Here is a 27,241-nt window from a genome sequence, read left to right on the forward strand (position 1 = left end):
GAAGCCCAGTCAGGATCCTCTGCCTGGCAATTCAGTTCAGAATTTAATAGGGCATGGCGTTTTTTATCAGGAACAAATTGACACACTTTTCTTTAACTTCTTCTTTTGTAGCATCCCTGAGACACTGTCAAATCATCATTTGTCAGAAAATTGGACTTATAAGTTGAATAGCTCTAGAGAATTGATAGACATTTAGTTGCAAATTGTTTTCCTTTTTTACCGCAGAATTACGTTTTGTTGCAGAATATCAGTTAAATCAAGGGGGACCTAGCTATACTGGCAAACGGTTTCTATGACGCTGAAATGAAAGAGGCCATTCGTTGGCAGCAGGAACTTACAGACAAATAAATACTCCCATATATATATATTAGAGAAATGGAGCAATTTGGCAGCCATTACACCATTGACTGACGTCATCGTCTATCGAGAAACAACCGGGAAATCCGGAAATGAACGATACATTTTACCATGACAAAATCACAATAGGGATCTCAATTAGGTCTTCCTTTATTTCTTTTCAGTATTTCTAGCTATCAAAAACTATCATCAAATTTATCTCCGGTGATGATGAAGGTTTATTTTGGTAAATTCGGAAACACCCTTTCGTAGCTCACTAATCGTAACCGTGAGTAATCCTCAAGGTCACGGCGCGAACCCGAAAATAAAATAAAAGTGTCCGAAAATTACATTCAAAAATTGACCCGGAAACCTCCCTATTTTCGCCGTGTCACGCTTAAAGAGGTAATGCAAATCATAAGACACGTAGAATTTCAAATACAATGATTTTTGTCGATCAATATATTTGTCGTAATCATAGAAAGTGACTAATCGAGAGTTATTCTTGAGTACTATTTATCGACGGAAACCGTTGGCACACGGACAGAACAGTCGTACGTGTAAGGAATTAATGCCAGTACCGGTATATTGTAATGCAGTTGATACCAAGTTTTCATTATGTGCAGATTACTACAAGGGTTAGGCTTTAAATGCAATTGGGTTGTATTTAGGGTACTTTATGTAAATATCCGATTATTAAACTTCAAATTCAAATTATGTTATTATTATTAAAGACTTAAACCACTAATATACCTTGGAATCGAACTGCAGTACCATCTTTTTGTATATTGTATTTTAGGAGAAAATGTTTGTGTTGGCAGAAATGAAAGACACTGTGCGCATAGCACCCTGGCTCTTCAAAATAGGGTTATTAGATGCAATAAAAGAAGCACTTAATAAGAAATTTGCGAACAAGGTGACAGAAGCGAAATTTGAAATATATTATAGGCACCTACTTTTGTTAATAAACATGTAAATTATGAAATCTCCCCTTGCAGGTCGTTCATAATGTTGGTTTGTGCATTGCCCTGTGGGACGTAACATATGTAGATGATAGTTATATTTTTCCCGGGGACGGATCGTCTCATACTGTAGGTACGGTAAAACCATTCAACACCTGCTTATTGTAGAACTGGCTACTCGTCCTTTTCACTTCCTGAAGATAAAACCATTTCATTTCAGTTCATTTTCGCTATGTTGTATTCCGTCCGTTCATGGATGAAATTCTAATCGGTAAAATCAAAGGCTGTAGTAAAGAAGGAGTTCATGGTAAAGAATTCTAATTCATGGCTTTCGAATCTAATAATCAACGTTATTGACTGATTTATTTATTTCATTATTTGTATATTTTTATTTTCAGTGTCACTCGGGTTTTTCGACGATATTCTTATCTCCTCTGATGCTCTTCAACATCCTTCCAGATTGTATCCTTTTACTGCAGCTATTGTTAATGCTGTCAATATTTAGTAGAATTGATTTAATTTCCTTAATGAAATAATCAATTAGCGATGAAAATGAACAACTGTGGGTTTGGGAATATGAAACAGAGGATGGAAAACATGACTTGTTTATGGATGTTGGAGAAGAACTAAGGTACACCAGTGGATGACTTCATTCACCGTGCAGTCCTCTGCAAAGATACCTTTCGGAACCATAAGTTTGTTAATAATATATGTATGATATTTGGTACATGTATGAATGATAAATTTGTATATTTTAGATTTCGAGTAGTAGATGAGATGTTTGTTGATATCACGCCAACCGGTCCAGAAGGTTCAACTGAGGCTGAATCCTACGACTCTGAAATGAAAAAGCCTCCGTATTCAATAGTAGTAAGTACCTAACACATGAGTTGTTTGCTTACAGAAAGCAATATCTGTAACATCATCATATGAGTTGATATACCAAATATTCTGTTTACAGGGTTCTATTAGTGATCCTGGTTTAGGATTGCTATCATGGTGGAACAGCTGAAGAGTTTAATTTTGCTTTTACTGGCAAAATAAATCTAATGGTGCTAATGGAGGTGATGGTTCAGGCGTAGTGCTGCTCACAGAGAACAGTGACTGTAACTCCTACAGTACTGCCAATGGCTTCTGTACCTCTAAGCATGGACGTATATACGTCAATACGAAAATGATTTCCTGAGAAACATGCATGCTCTCAATTGGAGGGAGTGATTAAGTCAGTGTGATGAAACATTCGACATATTTTATAAAAGATTTCCAATAAAACATTCATAGAAATTCATTGATGAATCATTTTTGTTCATAGTTTATTTCGTAGATGAGGATAGAGTCATTTTATTTTCAATGCCTATTGACTATCACTAAACTTTCACCTCTTTCTATCTTCTTAAAGCTGAACTGACAAAGAGGAATCCACATATCCACAAACCTATCCCTCAACAAACACAGCAGCCAAATAATTAATAGTCCTTTGAGCTCTGATGACATGTGACAGTGAAAAACTAAGATTGAACTTAAAACAAAAACTAAAAAATTGAAACAACTGATTTGGCATCTACATTTTTTTTTAATATTTTACTGTGCTTTGATAGAGATTCATACAATACATTTCCATAACAATTCCTTCTATAACAAATCTTTACATAACAATCTTTTAAATTTTCACCAATGTTTTCACTGACCGATGCATATACCTTAACTATGTCTTGGAACAGACAACAAGTCCTCAGAAAGAAAAATTGGTCTTAATTAGAGAAATATCTATTCACAAAACTCATTTGACTTCAGTGAAAATTTCGAACCTTTTCATGTACAACCAACCAGTCATTTTAACCATAACCAAACTAGATCGGATGTGATAGGGAAAGGAGTACACAACATCAAGGCAAATACAAGCATTGAAAAAAACAACCATTTGTATACTATAGATCAAATTCCCTGGACTATTCAGTATTAGCTTTTTACCATTATTGCTTGAATGACACATTAATTTTGTGTAGAAATTCCACAAAACATTAATATGAATATACATAAGTACTCGTATGAATAATCATCAATGTGACTGGTTCATTTCCATTCAGAGAGTCGGTGATCCAATATGACCTGGCATCTTTATAACCTGACCTAAGTACAGAGAGCTATTAAGTAACAATTATGCAATAAATATTCAAAATATTCCCAGCAGAATACATCAGTCCAAACATAAATAGGTCATTTTCTTCAAAGTTCTGTTGAATTCAAAATTTGGACACATAATTTATGATGAAAAGTACTGTTGAACAATCTAACTATTGGGAAGGGCACATATGTCTAGGCCTACTTACAGAACCAATTGAAAATGGACGGTTTATCAGTATTTTGCACGGCACGTTTTGGTCGTCAGCAGTTTAGACAATCATAGGCCAGTCAAATATAGTTACATCAATGATCTCTATATAAAAAATATACAATTTTGTGTGAAGAAAAATTTCAATTAAGACACATCTCGATAAAAATGATGTACATTTAGACGAGGAATAGGTTTGATTTTTGCACCGGACGGTTCTCTATAGATTTGATTTTGATTATCGAAGTACATTTCAGTTCTCCAAATAAAATATTTATCAGCAGTAGAGAAATACAGCAATAAACAAATAGATTCATTTGTATGGAAGAAATTGAAGGCATTTGGCATAAATTGATGCCATCAATCACAAGATTTTTAAGCATGGTTAACTGTTCTTTCTGACATTGTTTCTGGTAATATTATTCCCAATTGAAATTAACTATTCTTTGTAGGCTACCGACAGAAACAAGGTTCGCCAGAACAAATTATCTAGTACAACTCTTTATGGTCAATTTCTAGCAAAACCGTTATCCATGACAGCTCAGTTACTTAGTAATTCAAATTTATGTACAAATAAAACATTTTAGTTAAAAAGCCAATTAATTACAAGCAGAAATACATGATCAGAAAAGAGTATTTCATAATGGACGGAATGTTCTATTATTGATGGCAATGCTATCTTTCATACAGAGATAGGCATTGATAACCTGAACAAATGATTTTGTGTTACAATATAATTAAAGCAATTTCAATCAGCATTATCTACGAATAAATACAACTGAAATGTTTGCAAAACCATTCTGCGAATCGAGGGATTTATACCGAAATATAGAATATGAGTACACAGGTTTTAACATAATTTCACGCATAAAAATATAATAATGAACATTGTAATTAAACACAGTAGGACTACCTATACATCTGTAATGATAATTTCAGTAAAATAAATGCATTATTTTCAACAGACTAACGTAGAGCAGATATATATGTTCTCTGCGACCTGAAGATATTAATCACAGTAGACTCAAAAAACAACAAAAGCAAAGCAAATTTCAATTACTGGAAATTGCAATTTCATCTATCAATAATGATACATTACCCAATGTTAAAATCTTCTCGCCATACTTATATCTTGAGTTATATCTCAAACCAAGACAATTGCACCGATTGCCATTAACCAAAAAGCTACGGGTCACTCATCATTGGTAGAAAATATCAATGAATCGGTTACCGTTTTGAATATAACAGATAAAATGCATTTGCCGGTATGTTGTTCACTGAGACTACTAAACGAGGACACATTTTAAGAAAAGCGAGAATATATCAAAATATACAAATATATGATAATAATAATCATAATAATAATAATAAGACAATGATTCAAGAACAATAATACTAACAATGACAACTAGCTAAGAGTAGTAAAATCTATTCATTATTTCACAGATCGTTTGATATGCTTTCCTGGGCGTGATTAAGAGAATCGTAATATGAATTTTCAAATTCGAGTTTGATCAAAATTCTTCACAATTCACAGCAATCCAGTTTATAGTGTAAGCGATGGAGACAATCATATATCTATGAGTAGTAAATAGTAAGATGTATGAACAGCAACACACTTATAATAGTTAATGTACAACAGACGTGCTGGCAGTAGAGGTTGTGGTCACAGCAGTTTTTCTACGCAGACGGATTTCGATATGATGTATATATTCAGCAGCTCTGTGTTTACACATTTGTGGTGTTCATCCTTTCATCCTGAAAAAATATCAAATGATGAAACATTGATTTAATCGATTAATACCACAATGAAAATGGTTAAATTTTTTGAGGGGCAATTCTATTCAAATTTTCTATTTCACCGCAAAAAGCACTTTCCTATTGAAAAAGGGCAGATCTAAAATATAAAGTGCCCGGGTACCTGAATAAATTATTTGAGAATGGATTACTTTTCGTTTTCCAAAAGAAACAACATGAATATTATGTCCAAATTTCTAAAATCTTTTTACGCTGACTTTTCGAAGGGCAAAAATTTTAGAGGGTTCGTTTGCTATCCCTGAATCCACCTCGGCATGGGTCTGGTTCACATGATATTCTAGGTCAAGCTATGATTGACAAGATTTATGGCCAGTCTCGCTAAGACACATTTCAATTCTGGAAAAGGCATTCAGGAAAACATCAGTTAAGGTAAATTCAAGTTTACATATTATATGGTGTTCATTCATGGGTAGTAACTTCATCATCTAATGTAACTACATTCTACAAGCAAAGACATGTGAATCTATTGTTTTAAATCTAAGTAAACTGGTAAAATCAACAATAAAAGACAGGATAAACGCATGCAACTAGTGAAGCTCTATCTAAAACTTTTATGAATTATGAAAACATTACTCAACAAAATTGTCTTGTTTTTGAAGAAATGCAATCTATATGGAATCATTACTCAAATTTCTATTGGAAATTCGGATTCATCTTTGACGGCATTTCCTCTGACAAAACTGAGTTAGAGGTAGGATAATGAAGTTAGAATGATAATTCTAATGTTTGAAGTGCAAATGTCATGCATTACCTCTATTTGTGACCGCTACCATTTATAAGGGGGTATGTTTACAACTATAAAACATAGAACAACAAATTTCATGAGAGTAAAAACTACTGTATGAACAAATTCATGTGAGATAGTGTCGAGAAAGAAAGATCGATTATAAAGTTGGATCAAGAGGTACCAGATTGGATGCAGGAGATTCCTTCTCTTTAAATCTAACATTCACAACACTGATATTTAACCTTCTAACAGCATTTATGAACTTTCGCAACTCGAATGCAGAATACAACACAAAATAAAACAATGAATGAATCCTAATTACACGACAGACAACGACCACTCACCGGTGTTTGGGCAGAGCCCTGTCCAGAGCCCGGTCGTGAACCTTGCGATCGTGGTCTCATAGGACCACCTCTTCCAGTGCTGCCGCTAGGTGAACCTCCGCGGGCGCTGTTCGGACCGATCGACGTTTCCGAATCCCAGCGTTCTAATTCCTCACGTACTAAACGTTCCATTTGTTCGCGTTTGACTTCGTCACTCGTTCCATCGGACTAGAAAATAACAACATAACATATCAAACTCTGCGTATCATAGCATCATCAGTCAGAAAACTCTCTGAAATCAATTGGTCAGGTTTTCTCGATGTACATCTCAATACAAATACATAGTAAAACATCCCCGATATACCGCCATACTCTCTATACCACCAAAATCATTCTACACTGATGTTGGCTTAGTCTAGTACCTAGCGGTTGTTCGTTGTAGGGAACCGGTAACAGCGACTGGTATTCAGACTAATGTGGGCAGTATATCGGGGGTGGACTGTATAAGTAGTTCACGAAAAAGAATTTCGATTTGGTTGATTTGATTCATACCTCTGTGATGCTATCCAGTATTTTTCCCATTGTTTCGCGACGTTTCAGCTTCGCTTTCTCCATCGCCTCTAATTTCACTAATACGGCGTCAATTTTCGACACGATGCTGCCGATCGAATGTTCCATACGATCGACGCGTCGCGATAATACCGTAAATTCTTCATACGATACGCCACCTACGACTCGTCCGCCTCGTGATGATTTCGTGCCGCTGTCTTCGTCGTCGCTGTCTTCACCGCTGTCTTCGTTTAAACTGCTGCGACTCGGCTGACGGGCTGTAGCCGGTCGTCCTCCTTTCTCTAGTTCCTCATATTCTTTGTTCAAAGCAACCTGAAACATAAATTGTTAATTATTTGCAGAGACATAAAATCATGCCCAGAACAACTGCTCACACAGGTGCCAAATGGACCCATGCCTGTTTGACCGGACCAAAAATGTCCCACCAGCCCCAAGTCAAATCTTAGCATGGGTCGAAAGAATTGTTTGATGTCCAGTGCGCGAAAAATCAGTCTTGGCATGGGTCGAAGGACAATCAGTCTCTAATTAAGCATGGGCCAAATTTGATCAGGGCTTGAATCGTACTGTCTTACTTAGGGCTACACAATTACATGTAATTCATTTCTAAAAATTTCCAGAATCTTCTCCAGACTAATTGAACTTAGATTACCTTTTGTCCCTCAAGATCTGCTTGCATTTTGCGTTGTTCCTCTTCGTCCAGCACTCGATCGCCATCCAAATCATACTTAGCAAAAACAGCTTCAATTTCTGTATCGGCATACCCACGCCTAAAGAGTATCAATAAGAAATCAAAAGTTGAACAGGGTGGCCACTTTTATTTGATTTCCTCTCATCCCCACGTCATTTTCCCAGACTGGGTCTACTAAAAATCGAATGAATTAACAGTCAACTATGCAAGACATAGACGGAACTGATCTTACATGCGATCCATAGCCATCTGAACAAATTTCCCCGATTATATCCTGACTTTTTAGAGAAAAGAAAATTTCCCGCTCTTCCCTGATTTTCAGGTAAGTGGCCACCATGTTTAAGCATATTATTTAATTTTTCAGACATGTATCATACACTTCACATGTTTAGATACTCACGTTTTCAGATCCTGCCTCCATTCTTCGAAGTCGAGTTGCTTATCTTGATTTATATCGGCCGACTGAAGCGCTTTCTGAATATCAACGATCTTGTCTCGTTTCAGGCTCAGTTTATCGAGCATCTTATTGTAGCCCTGTGAAATAACAAAACAATATGAGATGCTAGTGTATAGTGAATAAGCATTTTTTTCACTAAAATATTTTCAATTCCTGAATCCTACTAACCATGAATTTTCAAGAACTAAGTCAAAATAAGAAATTGTGAGGTAGTAAAAATTCTCGGTTATGAAACAGACGGATATAAAATCTGTTATCTTGTTTTGAACAGTCACTCATAGTCATATAGTCTTTAGCACCTCCCGGTACATAATGAAATAAACTAAACACCAAACTTAACGATAAACAAGTCCACTGTAACTTTCACAAAAAATTTTAACATTTCTACATCGAATCGACTTCAAAATGCTCCTCATCATCTTCAGTATCGGTCATTTCTGCGATGCAAATCTCTCTTAATTCATCCATTCTTTCGGCTTGTTTTTTCGCGTACATGTAATACATTTTACGCACACCTTCCAGCGTAGCCATCTGTAAACGTCTGTTGTGCATAAATGCGCGTGTATTATCCGCACAAGCTCGTTCGAACTGCACGTCCAAATGACGTAATTTCTGATCGATAACATTCACTTTTTGACACGCTGCTCGAAATTTCTTATCCAAAGCGAGGAATTCTTGTACGGCTGTTGATGACATTTTCAGATATTTCTTTAACCGAGTCAATGATTTTTCTAATTGACGAAGAGAAGGTTCTCATTGAGCTCTATGAATGAACTGACAGTTATGGCAATTAGGTTTTATACCAACCAGGAGGACAACACAAAGCCCAATTTCATCGACCAATCAAAATGTAGCCCTAATTTATTAAGGTGTGAACCAAACAGCTGGGAGGCATAGTACAAATACCCAATAAAAACACACTATAGATTGTATAGATTAATCAGACACCAATAATGCAATTAAAATACTATCCTTACTTTGATGGTCAGTAATGATAAAAATCATACTTTACTTAAGTAATACTTTGTCAATGATTATTGTAAATGCGCAGTTTTTGTTAGATATTGTATTATAATTCTCTTCATGCAGTAAATATAAAGAATTTTGAAAAAAAGAAATATTATATCAAAACCTATTTTTCCAACTGATATGAAGTCTATTCTACGTTCTTTTTTTTGAAAAAGATATTTCATCTTTTAGGCCTCGCAGAATCTGATTAACAACTGGAAAATGTCAGATTATCAGATATCAATCCAACAATAAACTGATGTCTTCGAATCATTGAAATAATCATCACCTGCATCCTGGATATGGGCACACTTCCACCCCGAGGGCCAATATTGATGCTGGACAGAATAACTGAGAGCCAGGTGCCAATAGTGTCAGGTGGCAAACTATGTCAACATAGGATCAGGTGACACCAAGTGGCTGAAGTGTGCTAATAAAAAGCAGCTCACATCATTCCCTAATATTTTCCCAGTCTTTGATACTACCACTGATAGACACACAGTTAATCCCTGATGAATGATTACATGCACTTCACACATTCCAACAGATTTTATCACCATTTACACTTGTCCAAAATCCCTTACAATCTCCCAGATTAAATCAGGGACTTTACTCCTTCATCAAACCAGATTTCATCACTTTCACCAGTAATCAAAGAGACAGATTACTGTATAATCAGCCAGATCAAATAAACATTACATACAAATCATGTATAAATATTATGAATGAATTATCAAATGTTGAATTGCAATAATTCTACTGTATTTTTGAGATGATGACATAAAACCTAAAATATTATGTATAAATCATATGTTCAACTGATACTGGAATATGCGGACATAATATGGCATAATATTCCTAACAACTTAGTCATTGAAATCTTTAAAAAATTCAGCTAAGCACATTTAAGAGTGATCACTGGTCTACTATGAGAACTGACTGTAAGATTATATACCAGAGGTCAGCTTTCACGTCTACCCAACCACAGACTATTCTATTGCATTATAAATCCGATAACCGACAACCTTGAAAGCACTTGCACATGGACGTATAACTAGTCCATGCTTGCACTAACCGTACATGAGAATAATTTGTATAGTATACTATATACGCATAGTAAAATATATGGGCAAATACTGAATCGTTTTCAAAATCTTTCATTCCCCAAATAACCAAAGATTGAAAAAAAATTACTGCTTCATGTTAGATGTGATGACTTTTTTTAAGACTATGATTAAATCAATATCGTTCACCGGTGCAGTACTAGATACTCAAGAAAACTCGAGATATTCTCCTTTGCAGAATGCGAATCAAAGCGAGTGACTGAACACTTATCTTCATAATGATTTTATACTAGATGATTACTAGTGCAGCTATGGGAGCATTGAAACTGCTGAATACCTTTTGTATTTTCAGAATTTTGAGGCATCCTGCAATTTAATATTTAACGGAATTACCAATCACATTCCTTTTGATGCTATTAATATTGAACTGCTGATCCATGGATCCAGCCTTTACCATTAGCCATAAACATCATCATTTCAACAGTCGAAAACTTTGTATTAACTCAAAACACTTTGAACAAAACATCTACTTCATAATATACTTTAATAAATACTGCATATTTATTCACTAATTCACGTATAATCAATAAAGTCAACTTGGTCATAGTTATATAGTCTATAGCACCTCCCGGTACACAATGAAATAAATTAAACATCAAAATTAACGATGAATCAAGTCCACTGTAACTTTCACAAAAACATTAACATTTCTTCATCGAATCAACTCGATTGTGCTTCATCTCTCGTATTGGTCATTTCTGCGGTACAAATATCTCTTAATTCTTCCATTCTATCGCCTAGTTTTTTCACGTACAGGTAATACATTTTACGCACACCTTCCAGCGTAGCTATCTGTGATTGTCTGTTGTGGATCAAAGCGCGCGAATCATCCGCATAAGCTCGTTCGATCTGCACGTCCAAATGACGTAATCTCTGATCAATAACAGTCACTTTTTGATACGCTAATTGAAATTTCTTATTCACGACGTAGAATTCTTGTACAGCTGGTGATGACATTTTCTGATATTTCCTTGAACCAGTTAATGATTTATTCCAAGGGGTTTCTAATTGACCAAGAAAGAAGGTTCTCATTGAAGTCTATGAACGAACTGACAGTTATGGCAATTAGGATTTCAACCAGAGGACAACACAAAGCCCAATTCCTGTCCAATCAGGACATAGGCATATTTCATTTAGGCATAATCCGCTGGAAGACATAGTACAAATACCCAATAAAAACACTCTACAGATTAATCACATACCACCATATACTTACTTATATGCTCAATAATATTTACATAGAAGTTACGTAGGTCTATGATTACTGTATATGAATATATGTGCAACTTGTATTAGAATATAATTTTCATAATTCTCTTCATGCAATAAATATAAAGAACCTTCAAACTTTATATCAAAATCATGCATTCTCTTTTTGAATAGAAGATATTCAATCTTTTAGGCCTGGCATAATCTGATTAACAATTGGAAAATGTCAGATTATCAGATATCAATCCAACAATTAACTGATGACTTCAAATCATTGAAATAATCATCACCTGCATCCTGGATATGGGCACACTTCCACCCTGAGGGCCAGTATTGATGCTGGACAGAATAACTGAGAGCCAGGTGCCAATAGTGTCAGGTGGCAAACTATGTCAACATAGGATCAGGTATCAGCTTGACACCAAGTGACTGAAGTGTGCTTAAAAAGCAGCTCACATCATTCCCTAATATTTTCCCAGTCTCTGATACTACCACTGATGGACACATAGTTAATCCCTGATGAATAATTACATGCACTTCACACATTCCAACAGATTTTATCACCATTTACACTTGCCCAAAATCCCTTACAATTCCCCAGATTAAATCAGGGACTTTACTCCTTCATCAAACCAGATTTCATCACTTTCACCAATAAACAAAGAGACAGATTACTGTATAATCAGCCAGATCAAATAAACATTACATACAAATCATGTATAAATATTATGAATGAATTATTGAATGTTGAATTGCAATAATTCAAATGTATTTGAATCCAACTCAGAAGCCATAAGTTGAAATTTGAATCTGACAACTCCTAACTATGGAACAGGATCCAACTGGATTTAAATGAGCTGGCTGACTTTCAGGCAGACATAAATTTTACCGATCGTGGAAACATTACTTTGTCAAATAACTAAAATCAATAGATATAGCAAAGACATGTAACTAAGAGATAAACTACTCTATAGCAATAAAAGGAAAGGTCATATTGCCCAGAAACCAACTCCAGTGATTGCCTTGCAATAAAGCGATATCATAACTGTTATACAAACAAAAGGAATAAATTATCGATTGATCAAAGTAAATGCGTGATCAAAGGATGTTTATGGTGTAATATTGCACCCTTATTGTTCAATTAAACCTAGCAACAGTACAGCACATCTGTTTATATTTCATTTCAATTCAAAAGTTTCACACAAAGAAATAATCATTTAGAAATTTCTAGAGATATTATCTACTATTTCAACACCTAAGATTTAGTGAGTTGCTCACCTTCTTGAAGTAGTCGGCCATTTCAAATTCATTTTTCTGGTTGGCGATGTCGGCTTTAACTTCAGAGTACGTGTCGTTGATGATGGCCAAGAACATGTTTATCAAAACGAAGAATACGAAGAAGACGTAAAGCAGGAAATACAACGGACCGAGGATGTAATGTGCGCGTTCCATTTCGTGGAAATCGAAATCACCGAGAATGATTCGCAACAGTGTAAACCTGCAATAATATCAACATCAGTAAGTTAGTTGAACATCTAAGGGTGTGGCCACCTAAGAAATCCCTCCCAGTTTTCCCTGATTTATCCATGTGATTACAAAAAAATCCCTGAGTGAATCAGAGAAATTTCTAGATTTAAAATGTTACAATTCATTCATTTTTCATTGAATCATCTATTGATAAAGAAATATGTGGTCAATAACAGTATCCACATTCCCCAAGTTTTCCATCATCTTTTCTAGATTTTTCTGATTCTCTAGAGTTTTCCAGGTCGGTGGCCATCCTACATGTGCATGTTCAAATTTCGTATCAGTTGTCCAGGAAGGTGACCACAATCACAGTTTTTTTCATAAGAAATTTTAGTAACTTCAAGAACCAAATTGAAACAACTTTATCATTTTTTCTTGTCTATAGAACTGACAATGGCCTTGCATTACAGATCCCCCCCTTTTATTTTCAAGTTGACCATGTACATCCAACCGTTCTGAAGGTACTTACACAGCGTCGAAGAAGCTCTTGAAATCACGAATCTGCGTACCGAAAATCAGATAACCGAGCTGAGCGAAGGCGAAGAATATGATGAAAAACATCACGAAGAATCCGGCTAAATCTTTGGCTGAACGACTGAGGGTTGATGACAGTTGAGTCATTGTCTTGTTGAAACTGATGTACTTGAATACCTACAACAGAAATTATACAGAAGTATTTAATGCATTTCAACTATATATGTGTATTTTTCTTTTTGATTTCAACGTATTAAGCAATTTTCATCTTTCATTTTGGGATTTGGTTATTTCCGTTTTTTGCTTATACCTTGATCCATGAGAAGAAGATGGTGATCGCGACAGCGTTGTTGAATTCGACTTGATAATAGCTCAACTTTTCGAAGTCCATGAAAGACTGGCTGTTTTTCAGTAACGTTTCGAGTTTCTGCGTAACGACGAGCGTACGATAGATGTTGAACGCGATACATACAATCGATATGATAATCACAATCACGTCGAGAATGTTCCAGAAACTCTTGAAGTACGAAAACTTGTGTTTCTTGATCTGTTGAAAATGATATTGAATTTATCGTATAGGTTCAAACAACTAAAAAGAATGGAGAATTTTTCTCAGAAAATTGGCGTCTTATTTAGATATAGTTGGATAAATGAACGAGGGTCAAGTCAGCAGGCATCTTAATTGAAAATGAACTCGTTTTTGGAGTTGATAGAGAATAATTAGAATGTAACTGGGTCCTAATTTTTGTTGGCGATGAGAAAAGATATCAGAAGTATTGCGATAAATTGTGCAACAAACAGCACAAATCGAAAGGGTGTTTGAAACGCACACCAGAATAATTGCACAATATATTTAACAGAGTTCACTGAATGACATCTCAAAACATCACAACAATACTGCCAGTACTTTCACTCGTGTACAATACACACTAGAACAAAATGTATCTGAAAAACAGACACTCAGCAATACACAATGTACGGACACATGTGTAATGGACTGCACTGCAGCAGCGGTACCACACAATAGAACAGCGTCATAACAGGTGCGAGTTTGTTAGGGATGAAAGAACAAACCTCGATGAACTCCTCAACCATGTAATACAGTATATACAGACAAAATATACACTCGCAAACAAACACGAAACTATCCGTATTCGTATTATAACGAATCAGTTTCACAGTACGAAATACGGATGACGTAATCGCCCCACCTGTCGATGGGAACTCCATTACTAGTCTGAAATGGGCGGCGATGCGAGAGAAAAAGAGAATAGAAAAAAATATTTGATTAGATCGCGCGATTTATATGTATATTATGCGATGACCGATCGACTACAGTTTTGAACCTGAAACACTGGGAAAATAGAGTCCTACACCGGAGAGACATTGACCCTGCGAAAATTTTGAGACTCACAGACCCTGCGAAAACCTCAGGGAGTTCGTTTCTATCAAATACTAGATATGGCATACGTCATGGTGTCAGAAATAAACAAAGGCAATAACTAAGATACAGTAAAATCCCATGATACAAAATGAGTCCCAATCGTTTCCTTGAGCTAGAAGTTTTTCTTCTATTTCATCTTGATAGTCATCTTCAGAAATACTAATATGGATAATCAAGGTATAATCGAAACGTTGAAAATAAACTACTAGCTTTTCAGACTAGTCGTTCTTTTTGTATTGCGAGATTCTACTGTATATCATTTCAACATGGTAATAACTAAGGTTATTGTGTAGGGTTCATCATTTTTCCAGTTTAGCAACATCTACTGAAGTCGCGTGATCAGTCATGCATAATACACTGAAAACTGACCTCGATAATTTCCTCAATCGAGTAGTAGATTATAAACAGAACGAAGATACATTCACAAACGAGGACAAAGTGGTCCAACGCGGTCGCGTAACGGATCAGTTTCACCGTGCGGAACACAGATGAGGTGATAGCGCCACCTGTTGCCGGGAATTCAAAAACCAACCTGTAATTACATCAACAACAACGTGCTCATACAGAAACACACATAACATACACAGAAATGTTTTTTCTCGCAATTAGTAAAAGAAAAACATAAGCCGCGATCACACGGGGAAAATCTTTCCCAGGTCAAACCGGCACGGACCAGACCTCAATTCAAATTTGCCCGTGCCTAATTAGCGAGTGCGTTCACACATAAATCACTCACTTGTTTCAAAAAAATGCAGTGGCAAGTGAGGTGAGTTACATCCAGAACAAACTACCGGTAGAGCTTTCATACAAAATCATTTGACCCGTGCTAAAATTTGGCGCCGACGTGGTCACACATATTTGATCAGGCCAAATTTCAAACAGGCACTGATGTGAACTGGCACTTGTCACAAAACTCTAGTGGGATCGCAGCTATGATATAAGACAGTACACTGCAACATAGTGCAAGGTAAAATCAGTGTATTATGCATAGAAATTACATACAATATGAAGAATGACATTTTAATAAAATTTGACGACTGAGATCAAAACAATGATGCTAGCTCGATTAAGTAGAGATAATTGGATATCTTTTTAATTCTAAGTATTTGATCAAATTTCAATTCTCTACTTCTATGCAAATACCAATGAATTTAAAAGTTTCATAACACAGCTGCATCAACATACCTCACTACGCAGAATAGATTGATATTAGCATTGTAAACGGTAAAATCAATGAACACTACTCTCGTGCCTCTGTCCAACCACAGGTTATCTTTCAAAGCTCTGATTATTTCCGTAGATTCGGCTTTGGTCAGTTTCAGATCCTGCACGTAGCCACCCCCGCCGTACGATGTTATCTGACCCATGTGATTCGAACCGTCCAGGGCCGCCGAAGTCTGATAGCGCCACCTAGAAACGATAGCAGGAATGCGAATAGGCACATCTCGATACAAATTTTTATCAAAAGATTTTTCCTGGAAATAATTAAAGAGCTCTCATTATTATATTAACAGCTGCACTGAAAAACATTGACTTGAGTAATTTCTAGACAATTGATCATACAAACTGCTCGCCCACAAGAACAGCAAACAGACGTGAATTCAACAACTATTCAGAGCTGTTAAACATCGATTCTGGCAGGAGCTCTGGTAGAGTGCTATAGGCCATTCACCTGGAGCCGGTTCCACAGTCGTGTAGATGCTAGACTTAGTTAGAGAGTTGGAGTTGACTCATTCGATATGAACTCCAAATCCACTCCAACTCATTGTGGTTAAGGATCCAGATCCAAATTTGTGATTTTATTCGGCGGTAATTCATTGAAAATGAACTGTTTTTAACTCAGGGAGAGTAAACTCTTACAACTGTGGAACTGAATCCTGAACATTTATAGTCTGTTAAGGAGAGGGGGGATATGATTTATTCCTCCCATTTCCGTAGTGAACGCGATCCTAGAATCAAGGTTATTTCAACCTCCCCGGCAGGGATTCGAACCTGATGGCATCGAGATTACCACGGCATGAAACCCTGCCATAATCGACCGTGTGCGCAGATACATGCGCAGTTCAGATGATGTGATTTTTAGCCAATCAGAAATCCCGTTTTATTTTAGCCCGGGTTTTCCCATTTATAGTTCTTCCTTGAAATTTGCCTCAACGATTATACAACGAGCAATCTGATTGGTGCCGCCAGTTTTCGTTCGGAAAGCTGCGCATGTACCTGTGCACCCGGTCTACTGATGCAGGGGTTCGTGCCGTGGCTGAGTGTAGCGATGCCATCAGGTTCGAGTCCCTGCAGAGGGAGGATGGGTTATTTCTCGCTGAAACTTACGCGGTGCTCGTGTTGTATTTCTCAAACGGCCCGAATGGAGACTTATCTTCAATGGTTTCCGCGTACGATTCGTAGCATTGTTTGATTTCGTCGGCGAAGTCAGCGTGAACGATGCACGAATTGTTGCGTACTTTCAGTTGTCGTAGACGCGGAACTCCGAGCAGTTTGTTCTCGTAGTAGATATAATGCAGTTCGTCAGCGCTCAGGTTTTTACCGTTATACCAATTTTCCCAGTATAGTCCATCGAGGAGTGGTCCTTCAGCGAACTGCAAATAGGTACAAATTGCTTTTTAATGTACAGTTAAAATCAGGAAAAAATGTTTTTATTTCACCCGATAAGAGCCGCAATAAGCATTTCATAACCAAATATGATAAGTCCCTTCCCACCGGTGCCAAATGGGTACAATTAAGCGTCCTGGCTTTTTCAGTGACCACCTCAGTCGGAGAATTAGCGCTTTGAACTTTTTTATGGAAAGGCGCTATAGAAAAACTGATTATTATTATTATTATTATTATTATTATTATTATTATTATTATTATTATTATCATTACATGTATGTTTCACACAGATCAAATCTGGTCCAATCAAAATCTGCAGACCAGGCCTGTGTCAAATTTCAGCACAGGTCAGATTACTGCATGTGAATGCTAACTGATTATTGAAGACCTCACTTGCCACAGCATTGTTCATCATCGAGTGAGTAGATTTCGCGTGAACGCACTTTCTAATTAAGCGTAGGTCAAATTTGACTCAAAATGACCAAACTTTGGTTCATCTAAATCTATTTTTTTAAGATAATTTTTGGTAGTTCTTACCCTCCAGAAGTCGGCCATCGTGTTGGAGCCGCGGAATGTGTTTTTTGTGTCGTTAAATTGAGAATCGAGGAACAGTTCACTCATCACTTTAGTGTAGTAATACATCGTAGTACTCGTCATACAAAACGACACTAAAATAAAAACAACGAATAAAGCAAAATATCAATAACATTATACAACAGCCACACTCAGCCGTGGAGAAGTCAAAACCCTACTATATACTGATTATCAAGATTAAAATTCGAAATTTCTCAAAGACAAATTAAAATGAAATTGGACAGGATGTTTACCATTATTTACTGACAGAACTTTTTTGAACTCACTGAAACGACAAACTGATGAACGAATGCCGCTAATTGCAGCACCATACGTCAAGAATATTCACTACAAGTGAAAGACTGGTCGGAATGGTCCCCACTTAATTGATGATGATCATCATTATCATCATAATCATCATCATGATTCATTTTCACGCTCAAAGATTTTCTCTAGAGAGAATCCAAAACTTCTTCGTCAACTTATTTTACTAATGGCATATTAAGAATATATTATCATCAGAGATAGTGGGTGACTTTTTTCAGGAATTCTTTCATTATTTCAATCACTATTGCAAGCGTTTAATTTGTTCAAATTGCAGCCTTCAATATTATTTTTACCAGCCACAAATTTTCAAAATAGCTTTTATGGATTAAATCAATTGAACGTGCGATGGTGCCAATCATCGTAAAACAATTTCATATACTGCGCATAAATAAAAAGTGAAAATTTCAGATCGGAAATCTCGTGCTGGTTGTTTTACTGATAATTTGATAGTGAATGCTTATTGACATACAATACAACAGAACCTGCGCAGGTTCCATTAACGTCTAGTTCACTACCCAACGCTGGTTCGTTGCCATGGTGAAATAAGATGCTTACTACCGGTTATCAATAATTGATGAAGTGAATTCTCGATAGCACGCCTCACAGGATACGCGCGCGCGCATATATATATACAAAATTTACTATTCAAAATTCGAAATTATTCCGAAATAGGCTTTAGGGCTAGATGTTTTTCTTTGAATTTTAATAAGTTTTACAAAACTTCTGTCAATGTTACATATACATGTAAATACATCTTCACGTGATACACGCGTCATCAAAAACATTTTCACAAATATTTCTGGAAAATCTTTTACATCCATACTTTTTTCACGTCATTTCTTAACTACTAAAAAAGCTGCTGTCAGTCTGTGGGCCATTTCATCTATTGATATATTCCCTCTTCAGGGAAGCATTTCGTAAAGTGCTCTGAGCAGCTTGCTGGATTTAGCACTTTATAAGCCGCATTATAATTATGCACAATGATATAAGCAGATGATGAAAATGTCAATTTGTGAAGAAAAAAAAATCTCTATTCTTATTTTGAATCGACCGTAAATATAATCTCCGCTCTTTTTTAAATCTTCAGTTTCATCATCAGTTAATTCCTCAATATTGATTATGCTATTCAACGACATCAGGTTTTATCGAGGTTTCTATAGTGACGACCGTTTCATGTTGTCATTACGGGAGAAATCGCACGGAATCGTCGTCGCTCCTAAACAGGACAATCTCTCCGCACGAACAGTTTAAAACCGCCAATATTGTTTTGACAAACTTTATCATATTTGCTAATATATAAAATCTAACACAATATATTTTCCAAAACGATATTTTTTCCACAATTTTTCCCACAATAGCTGTGTCTCTTTGGAACAATATCGATCATACTCTCCGTCTCACACTATTTTTCATTAATCAGAATTGTGCAATTTTTTTGAAATTTCTCATCTGAAATATATTCAAGCACGTTTCAAAATTCAATTAGATAACAACTACAGATTCTGTGATTACATGACATAATAGAAATAGCATCTGCAACCAACACAAATGTTCATTTTAACAATGTAAATATCATCGATCAAAGACAGTTTATCTAATGAAAAGCAAATCAGCCCTTATAACAGGCCTTTAGGCTTATCCAGAAAGTGCCAAAAATTGTTATAGACTGAATCAAAGGGAAAACTGTGACAAGGAAAATATACTTACGAATTCCCAGGATGATCAAAAATATCAGATAAACGATTAACTCTCGCAATGTTGTCTTGACGTGCAGTTCTCTGTCCTGAGAGGTTTCTTCAGTCTGTCGTGTCGCCCATAACGCTGTAAAATAGAAAAAATGTTTCGGAATCAGCAAAATGATATCTTAAAACTCAACAATCAGCAGGTCTATACGAGGTTTTATGATTGTCTTTTATGAAAATGGACCCAGTTGATGAAATATACCCTAGTCAATATGGTTTTTCTGTTGATGTTGAAGACCATGAACTAAAAAAAACTCTGACAAGACATTTGCGTAGATTTCATCCATATCATTTATCAGTAAACATCAATCTAATCAGGTAGCAATTCAATCTGATAGGATCAAGGTCATTAAGATGAAGTTTCACATTCTAAATTGAAGCTATGTTTTGAAAAACATTCTTTTGACTGAAACTCTAAATATCATTAATTTTCTCATAAAAATCAATCTTCTAGAAACATTTAAGATGCGTGCGTGTGCATTCCAACGCACAAAATCTTTTTCTTACGTCAAACGCCGGTTGCCATGACACGTAATCTATTATTGACAACTCGGACGAAAGCGGAACGTGCCACAATTCATCAGTGACACGGATAGAAGAGAAACACGACGCAGTAATTCCATGAATTATTTAATTTTCAATTAAATGCTATGCTACCTCATCAATTTTTCAAGTTAACAACCGTCAAGAGGCTAGTAACACCTGATGAATCTGAAGATTTTATATTCCAGAATTAGGGACCGATAAGATTTATCAATTCCCAATAATACCTTAGGCCTATATCAGATTGAAGAATTTCAACTTCCTAAATGCTCAGTAATTTTCTATTTTGGAGGCCTAGGTGTTTATATCTTACGGAGTCTTCCCTTTTTGTCCCTTCCCCATATTTTCACCCCTACCCATTTTTTCGATCATGCCCCTTTCCCACTGGGCCCTTTCTTTGTTTTTGATATTTTTTTCCGGTTATTTTCATTATTTGTTTCTTTCTATTGCCTTCATAAATACTATCAGTACACCCACTGAAATTTCTCTTTTCAAATACGCGTAAAACTTTCGAAACCAAAATCGAAAATTGAAATTCTGTTTAACCTTTGAAACAAGAAAGTGAGGAATAAGCAGATAAGTCAGAAAAATAGAATCAGCTTCAAAGTTAAATAAAGAATATTACATATCGTGATACTTACAACGCAGGCCTCTTTTGAACTTGTACCAGCAGCCGTGAGGTTCTTCTACAACTACCTGTTGATCGGTCGGACCATCCATAACGCGAACGGCCCCATCGACGTACATTTCACTTTCCATCGCCGCCGGTTGGTCATCGTACCGCGCCCCGGGATTATCGATACCATCGTCGCTCCACGCGTGACGCGATTGGGCACTGCTCGGGCGCTGTAGTCGATTCCGCGTGATGCTCCCAGTCGAGCCCATACGATCCATCTCTAGTGAATCGTTCGCCGACAGTCGCTGTGAACTCGTCGGGCGACTACTCATTATTGTCTCTGACAATCAGATTTAGTTTACTAATCCTTATTACGACTTCACCAATAACAGTTGACAGAGAGGAAAATGTATGAATCGGTGCTTTTTTACTGATTTACTCCTTAAATTCCAAATTATTGTTTCACTCCTCGGTCGGTGTAGTAGTAGAAACAATTATCACTGACACTGGTCGGTGCGCTAGAATTATTGTGGTTTACGCGTTTGGCTCGTCAGCTGTACTGTTTCATCGATCGATGAAACGCGTTCACTTTCCTCCGATAGAGTGGCGTTCTGCTTCGCTTCACTTCGCAGAATTCACTTCCTGGTTCAGTTAACATGGTTTAGTTACAGTCGGGAAAAGTATGGTGACGTCAGAGTTATTGGGCTATCCCGATAGACTGGTTTCCGCGCTACCTGTCGAGCCCCTGCGTGGTGCATTGGTTTCCAGTAGATAAAATCCAAAATCCGCATGGAAATTAATATTTTGGGGTGAATAGATGTGAAATGTCATTAAATGTTTCATTCGTGAAAACAAAAAGTTAAATATTTCAAATTTGTTCAGAATTCGGTCTATCTATTTTGGCGTCACTTGCTATCCATACGACTTTTGGCGATCGCGAATTAAAAAGCTACTCGTTGTTTTTCTGTCAGCTGATAACTGTTTGACAGGTCACAGCCAGTGCTACATTTCAAGAGCGTTTGCTTCAGTCTAAAGTTGCGCTTTACTTTTAACAGAATATTCATTGCGAATGGCATGATATGAGGTAGGCCTTGATAGCATATAACCGCATATATTGCATGCATTTGAATTGCAGTGAGGAGTCAGAAGATCGAATCCAAGATTTTGAAAAATGAAGGTGAAGATTTTCGAAGTACAGAATGGATTCCATATTCCATAATATGCGGGTTTGATATATTTACTTCTAGTGGGAACAGAAACAGGCTCATTTTAGTTGAAGAAGATGCAAATTTGACCTGTTGACTTTGATGTAAATTGACATGCCAATGCATGATTAGAACTTGTGCTTCTTCAAGCTCAGTCAGTTTTCTACAGTAAAATCACGAAGCCTTTTTACGGTGGCACAGCCAGAACTTCTATAAGTCATACTACAAACTTGTGCAGTTATCTAATAGGATCAACACATTTTCATTACTCAAGCAGATAGCTTAGATTTACCCAGAATTGTAGCCTTTATCTGGTGTTTATGTTAGGCTATCTGTAGTTCTATCCATTCTAGTGAACTTAAAACTATTAAACATTGATCGTAAACATTAAGGTATGGTTTGATTGAAATATTCATGTTCTGGAATTTCAATTGACAGCGTTCAATTTATTAAACTATTTAATCGGGCATGTTAGTTTGATGTAGGCCTATGGAGTTTTTACTATAGGCCTATACTGTTGATTAAGCGATTGTTTAGACTAAATCGTTTTCATATAACGAAGGATTATTTCGTACTTGTAAATAGACAGATGTTTGCATAGATTATTTTATGTAACTGAAGTCAGCTGTGAACTGTCTAAATTCCTCATTCTAGTTTAAGCTACTTACAGAATATTATGCTTCGATGTATTATTCATGCATTTCTATACTTAACTATTCTGTTAAATCTTAACCCGGTAGATGCCACCGGTTACAAATGGTTGGTTTAGGAATCCTCACCAATCGGAGCCAATCTTTGCCTTGACAGATTTTTTATGATTTAATTTTTCAGGTTCCACCAGCAGAGTTCACTTGAAGCAGCAGCAGCAGCAGCGAGGTTATCGCCGCATTGTTTTCAGTTGGGTACTATGCCAGCCAGATATACGATACACCGATCCATGCATAAACAGTCGACATTATATGCAAATATACCGTTCTGTAGTGATTATTTAATGACACAAAAAGTGACTACCAAGTGTTCGTTAATACGAGAAAACTCTGAGGATTTAAATCACCAAATAACGCTCTTTTCATTCTAATTAGTCAATGTCGTCAGTTTGAATTCAATTCGGGTCATATCCAAAATTCTAAAATATTAAATTTCCGAATCTTGCCACTGGAGATACAAAGTTTGTTGATTCATCGGAATGCCAAAGTCTGGTCGAAATAGTCGTCATGCGAGCAAATCATCATCCTCGTCGTCGAGTAGCGACAGCGATTCCGATTCATCGGATTCCTCTACGTCGACTTTACCGATGCCAACGCCGCCCGATGGCGGGTACGGATGGATCGTCGTTCTAGCAGCGTTCATCGCGAATCTCCTCGCGGACGGCGTCGCGTTCTCGTTCGGGGTTCTACTCGACGAGTTTCTCGATTATTTCAATGAATCGAAGAGTAAAACTGCGTGGATCGGTTCGTTGTTTCACGGTATTCCGCTCATCTGCGGCCCGATTTCGTGCGCGTTTATAAACAAGTTCGGCTGTCGTAAAGTCTGCATCGCCGGAGGCTTCGTATCCAGTATCGGGTTTATTTTGAGTTTTTTCTCGCCGAATATTGATTTCTTATGCTTTTCGTTCGGCATACTCGCCGGTTTCGGACTGTCGATGGTTTACACGCCAGCCGTAGTCATCGTCGCGTTTTACTTCGAAAAACGGCGAGCATTCGCATCGGGGCTATCGGTATCGGGTAGCGGTATCGGCGCCGTCATCTTCGCGCCCTTATGCGAGAAGCTGATCGAATGGTACGGCTGGCGCGGTACGCTATGGATCATCGGCGGTTTGATGTTACATTTCATCATCTGCGGCGCGTTGTATCGACCGCTCGAAACGAAACGCGAACGAAAACGTCGTAAGCTGATGCGATCGTTGGATCGGTTGTCACGTTTGCGAAACGAGTCGAGCAACAAATCGGAATCGAGCTCCGAAAGTTTAAACGACGGCAGCTATCATAAGAAAAACCACCGGCGACGATTACTACGTCAATTCAGCGAACCTCTACATCATTCCCTTATTACATTTCCGACATTCATGAAGGCGTCTGCTCAAAATCATCCGAAACAATCGAAAAGCGATAACGTCATCGACGACATGACTTCGAATTCCAAGATACCCGACGGTGAAGATTCGCAAAAATTTTCCGTAAAGGCGAATTCGGTATCGTGTATCGACAATCCTGAAACGACGGACACTCCTGAATCGACGTTATCCGATCCGGTCGTCATTCTTATAAATGGTGCTAGAAAACCCGAGGATCAGGCGCTTCCTGACAACGATCTGATGATTAACTTTGCGAACAGTAACTCGGATACGGCTGGTCAAACCGTCGATGCGCCCGCAATCGATGAAATAAATACGTTAAACGATGCGACAACGTTACACAATAATAAATCTAACGGTCACCATCACCATCGAAAGACAAGCGCGACGAAACGAGATGAGAGTCAATTTTTACCGCTGTACCGTCGAGATATATTCTACCGCGGTAGTTTACTACGATTGTCATCGATACGCGATCAGGTGACCAGTCACAGCTGTCCGAATGTCTACCAAATGCACGACGATGACTCGTCGTCGAGCGATGACAGCAGCGACGGTAAACCGTGTCGATGTCACGGGCGAAAACACATCCGAAACGTCATCCGCGAAATGCTCGATATCACCATCTTAAAGAATCCACTCTACTTGTTATTGTTCATTTCGAATTTTATTTTGTATATGTGGTTCGATATTGCCTATTTTTTCTTGCCGAACTACGCGACCGAGCTCGGTGTATCGGACCAGCGAGCCGCGATGGCGATATCGATAACCGGTATCGCTAATATGTTAGGACAGATCTTTTTCGGGGTGATCGGAGATCGTCCGGAGTTGAACACGGCGTATGTGTATGGTGCTGCTACCGCTGTCTGCGGTGTCGCCTCGTTATTCGTCCCTTTTTGCCGAGAGTTTATTAGTATTTGGGTATATAGTGCAGTATTCGGCTTCTTCATCGGAGCCAACTATTCTCTTGTCTCCGTGATTATTGTGAAAGCGCTGCTTTCACTGGAAAAACTAACAAATGCTTATGGCATAATAATGTGCGGTCAGGGTGTTGCAAATCTAATCGGACCTCCTTTGGCTGGTGAGTGACTTCTTATCCCCGATGCTTTAACCCTTTCGGTGTATCTACTCCGCAGTGCGATGTATAAATCAGTGATGGACGTTGCTAGTGCACTGCACCGCTGTTTATTGATGTTATCAGTAATTACATTTTATATACCTGGTATATTGAAAATTGGCAGCACCTGTCAAACATAGCAAATTGTTGGTAAATAATGATACATGGTATTGCTGTTTAGACGCGTATAGCGGTTGCCCGTTATTCAGCACACAGTACTAAAAGGGTTAATAGATGTCAGGGATGTAACCATTCAATGCACTTTCCTGTAATCATAAACTGTATACTTTGTTTCAATTTCAGGATACCTGTACGACATCACTGGTAACTACACGGCTACGTTTGTCTGCGGTGGAGTATGGATATTCATCTCTGGAGTTATGTTGTTCTTGGTTAAACCGATCAAGATGTGTCAGAAATGTTGCGCGAAATATCGCTCGAAAGAATCTTCATCGACGATGTCGGGCTCGTCGTCCAGGGAAACAAACTTGCAGACGACTTGTGACATCGAGTTAAAATCTGCGAGTCGCGGAGTGGCTTTATAATTTGACCAGCATGCTTTTAGAGAAGCCTCGCATTGCATAGATGTATCCTGGGTGCATTCATTCCCTTCAAAAAGCCGCACAAATATCAAATTTATCTTTTGTGTTTCTGTTTGACTTGCCTAGTTCATAACTTGATTATCATTGAATACATATACATGTGTATATTTATGTATTGTCCTCTCCTAAAGTTCTGTTGCTCAGGATATTAATAGTTGAGTCGTATTTTTCCTGTTGAAAAACTTCAGGAATTGCATGGTTATGTACTACGTGCAAATGTATATCATTGCCAAGAGCATGATTTACAGAATAAGAATAGTTGGACACTCTGTAAATACACTGGAAGCATTTAAGTTGAAAAAAAATTTTCTGAAAGTTCTGAATGACCTACAATAAATATTACCGGTGTAGATACGGTTAAAGTTAAAAACTTGATGCCAGAGTCATACACTTATAGAAGAGCAAAAAGTGAAACTAATCTTAAGACCTAAAATATGGAAGCTTGTTTTTCTTAATGAAATCTCTATCTTTACATCTTATTTCCACCAACAAAATCTGAAAAAGGAAATAATGTCATTTATTTTGTTTTTTTCTAAGATCTTTTTGTTATTTCTATGATATATTTTGCTGTGGGGGCTTCGTTTAGGTATGTTTTGAGCACTGAATCTAAAATTTGTGTATTTAAATACACATCTGTATTAAATGACCAAAATCTTAGAGATTTATATTCAAAGAGTTATTGACTATTTGTTATATTCATATGTATGTATGTATGTATGTACATATGTACGTATGTATGTACATATGTACGTATGTATATACCTGATTTTTGTCTTAGTTTGAACTGTAAGTTTGTATATGTTATGTATTATGTATTTTATTACAGAGATATCAGA

At 37.1% G+C, this 27,241-nt stretch overlaps 3 protein-coding genes across 6 annotated transcripts; 2 read left to right on the forward strand and 1 right to left on the reverse strand.

Annotated features, from left to right (window-relative positions):
• The first annotated feature begins 645 nt into the window (after positions 1–645).
• LOC141903925 (DNA-directed RNA polymerase III subunit RPC8-like) lies at positions 646–2,488 on the forward strand. Of its 3 annotated transcripts, none has more exons than XM_074792311.1 (8): positions 646–741; positions 1,136–1,252; positions 1,335–1,431; positions 1,519–1,605; positions 1,697–1,760; positions 1,843–1,929; positions 2,057–2,168; positions 2,260–2,488. In XM_074792311.1, exons 2-8 carry the CDS (start codon positions 1,142–1,144, stop codon positions 2,308–2,310), a joined length of 609 nt encoding a protein of 202 aa, XP_074648412.1. In that variant the 5' UTR covers positions 646–741; positions 1,136–1,141; the 3' UTR covers positions 2,311–2,488. The 3 variants fall into 3 exon arrangements, with proteins under 3 accessions (XP_074648412.1, XP_074648410.1, XP_074648413.1); XM_074792309.1 differs by having other exon boundaries at positions 647–1,017; XM_074792312.1 differs by having other exon boundaries at positions 647–896.
• Positions 2,489–2,857: 369 nt separating this feature from the next.
• On the reverse strand, positions 2,858–22,040 carry LOC141903583 (polycystin-2-like). 2 transcript variants are annotated; one of them, XM_074791770.1, is made up of 15 exons: positions 21,433–22,040; positions 20,214–20,327; positions 18,144–18,274; positions 17,328–17,593; positions 16,185–16,409; positions 15,369–15,531; positions 13,866–14,102; positions 13,551–13,732; positions 12,833–13,052; positions 8,157–8,290; positions 7,718–7,835; positions 7,051–7,380; positions 6,520–6,726; positions 6,200–6,243; positions 2,858–5,388 (listed from the first exon to the last, which is right to left on the reverse strand). In XM_074791770.1, exons 1-14 carry the CDS (start codon positions 21,737–21,739, stop codon positions 6,238–6,240), a joined length of 2,640 nt encoding a protein of 879 aa, XP_074647871.1. In that variant the 5' UTR covers positions 21,740–22,040; the 3' UTR covers positions 2,858–5,388; positions 6,200–6,237. The 2 variants fall into 2 exon arrangements, with proteins under 2 accessions (XP_074647871.1, XP_074647869.1); XM_074791768.1 differs by lacking the exon at positions 6,200–6,243.
• Positions 22,041–22,386: 346 nt separating this feature from the next.
• Positions 22,387–27,104, forward strand: LOC141904532 (monocarboxylate transporter 9-like). The gene is made up of 3 exons (XM_074793124.1): positions 22,387–22,491; positions 23,444–25,767; positions 26,107–27,104. The coding sequence occupies exons 2-3, from the start codon at positions 23,799–23,801 to the stop codon at positions 26,346–26,348; spliced, it is 2,211 nt and encodes a 736-aa protein (XP_074649225.1). The 5' UTR covers positions 22,387–22,491; positions 23,444–23,798; the 3' UTR covers positions 26,349–27,104.
• Positions 27,105–27,241: the final 137 nt, after the last annotated feature.

This window comes from Tubulanus polymorphus, chromosome 4 (genome assembly GCF_964204645.1).
Source record: "Tubulanus polymorphus chromosome 4, tnTubPoly1.2, whole genome shotgun sequence".
Classification (NCBI taxonomy): Eukaryota; Metazoa; Nemertea; class Palaeonemertea; order Tubulaniformes; family Tubulanidae; genus Tubulanus; species Tubulanus polymorphus.